Source organism: Helianthus annuus, chromosome 2 (assembly GCF_002127325.2).
Source record: "Helianthus annuus cultivar XRQ/B chromosome 2, HanXRQr2.0-SUNRISE, whole genome shotgun sequence".
In the NCBI taxonomy this organism is placed as follows: Eukaryota; Viridiplantae; Streptophyta; class Magnoliopsida; order Asterales; family Asteraceae; genus Helianthus; species Helianthus annuus.
Genome location: NC_035434.2, coordinates 22,735,265 through 22,736,704, shown reverse-complemented (window position 1 = coordinate 22,736,704; position 1,440 = coordinate 22,735,265). Strand labels below are relative to the sequence as shown.

Here is a 1,440-nt window from a genome sequence, read left to right as displayed (position 1 = left end):
ACGCCCCCGTGCTCACTGGACACGGCCCCGTGGTGGGCAATAGAAGCTTCTACAAGTTTGTCTTTTATGCTGCTTCTTGGGCACGGCCCCATGCTGGCTGAGCACGGGGCGTGTTCAGGCTTCTGTATTCTCTTCTTTGCTTTGGAGGATGCCGTTGAGGGTCCGGGCAGTCTACTTTTATTCCTTTCTTTGTATTTATGCTAGAATTAGTTGTCTTTTTGCTTCTTTTGTGAATTTGAGCTCATTTCATCCTGAAAATACAAAAGGAAGACAAAAACACTCTTTTTCCAACATTAGTACTTAAAAAGGGTTAGTTTTATGCCTTAATTGATGTGATTTATATGTTGCATTTTACACACATCAATTGGGCAGCTCAAGAAGCCCATCGGGAGAGAATGAATAAGTTTGTGGAGGAGCAACAACTGTTCCAAGCAATGCAGAGATCACACATGGAACAGTTGGCAAAGATGCAAGAGGATGAGGCAGCCCGAAGACGGGCGTGGGAAGAAGCAGAGGCAATGCGTCAAAATGAAGAAAGAGAATTGAACCGACGCCGTTGGAGTGCCTTGTATGTCTCTCAACAAATGGCTGTTAATAATGCTAAGGTGCTCCCCGATCAGGAGCGACACCAAAGAGATTATCAAGCCGGCCTCCCATATGCCGAGCACTTGGGATGGACCAATTACCCCGACCTTCCCCACCCACAAGGACCATCCGACCCGACTCCTCATTGGCCCGAAGCGGTAGGGTCTAGTTTTATCCCGATTCCGTACCAACCGCCGCCTCAAGGGGAGCAAAGTCCCCTCGATAACTATAGGGAGATGTTCGAGGCCCTATCAATACCAGCCCAACCCGCCAGTGGATCCAAATGAGCGATATCAGCGGTAGAGGTATGGTATGTTTTATGTTGTTGTTGTTGTTGTATATTTTGTTTCTTTATTTCTTTGTCGTTTTTATTTAATTTATGCCTAGTTAAATGAACGTTGTGGGTGTGTTCCCTATATAACCCTCACGAGACCTCTCGTCCTCCCGAGCTATCGGGAGGTTTAAAAGGGCTTGTTGCATAAGCTAAATGCAACCGTGATTCCTACGAAAGTGAGTTAGGTTTGTTGTTGTTGTAAAATATTTTCCACAAAAATCGAAGTGAAATAACGCATGGCTTGGTAATGTGTTCATAAAAAGGGTAGAACTAGGTAACTAACAAATTTTGATGGTTGTGAGAAGCATGCTTCTACACAAGGATTAGAATTTGTAGGTACAACATGTTCGCGGGACAACCATTTTTATGAAGAGACGAAGGAGATATGAGCATCAAGCGACAAAAATTAGGTGCATGTGTTTCCTTTTACTTTGATTCTTAGTTAGGAATAAATGGATTGTATTTTGTATTGTATTTTCCGGGGTGAAATGTTGGGAAGGTTAGTCGTGTCACATCCCTTG

General features: G+C 44.0%; 1 protein-coding gene across 1 annotated transcript; it reads left to right on the top strand.

Annotated features, from left to right (window-relative positions):
• The first annotated feature begins 395 nt into the window (after positions 1–395).
• On the top strand, positions 396–872 carry LOC118484657. Its single transcript, XM_035980430.1, has one exon. It carries the CDS (start codon positions 396–398, stop codon positions 870–872), a length of 477 nt encoding a protein of 158 aa, XP_035836323.1.
• The last annotated feature ends 568 nt before the right edge of the window (positions 873–1,440 follow it).

What these genes read in the sequence shown, in the direction of transcription:
- LOC118484657 (XM_035980430.1), top strand. Translation starts at nt 396, where the DNA reads ATGAATAAGTTTGTGGAGGAGCAACAACTGTTCCAAGCAATGCAGAGA.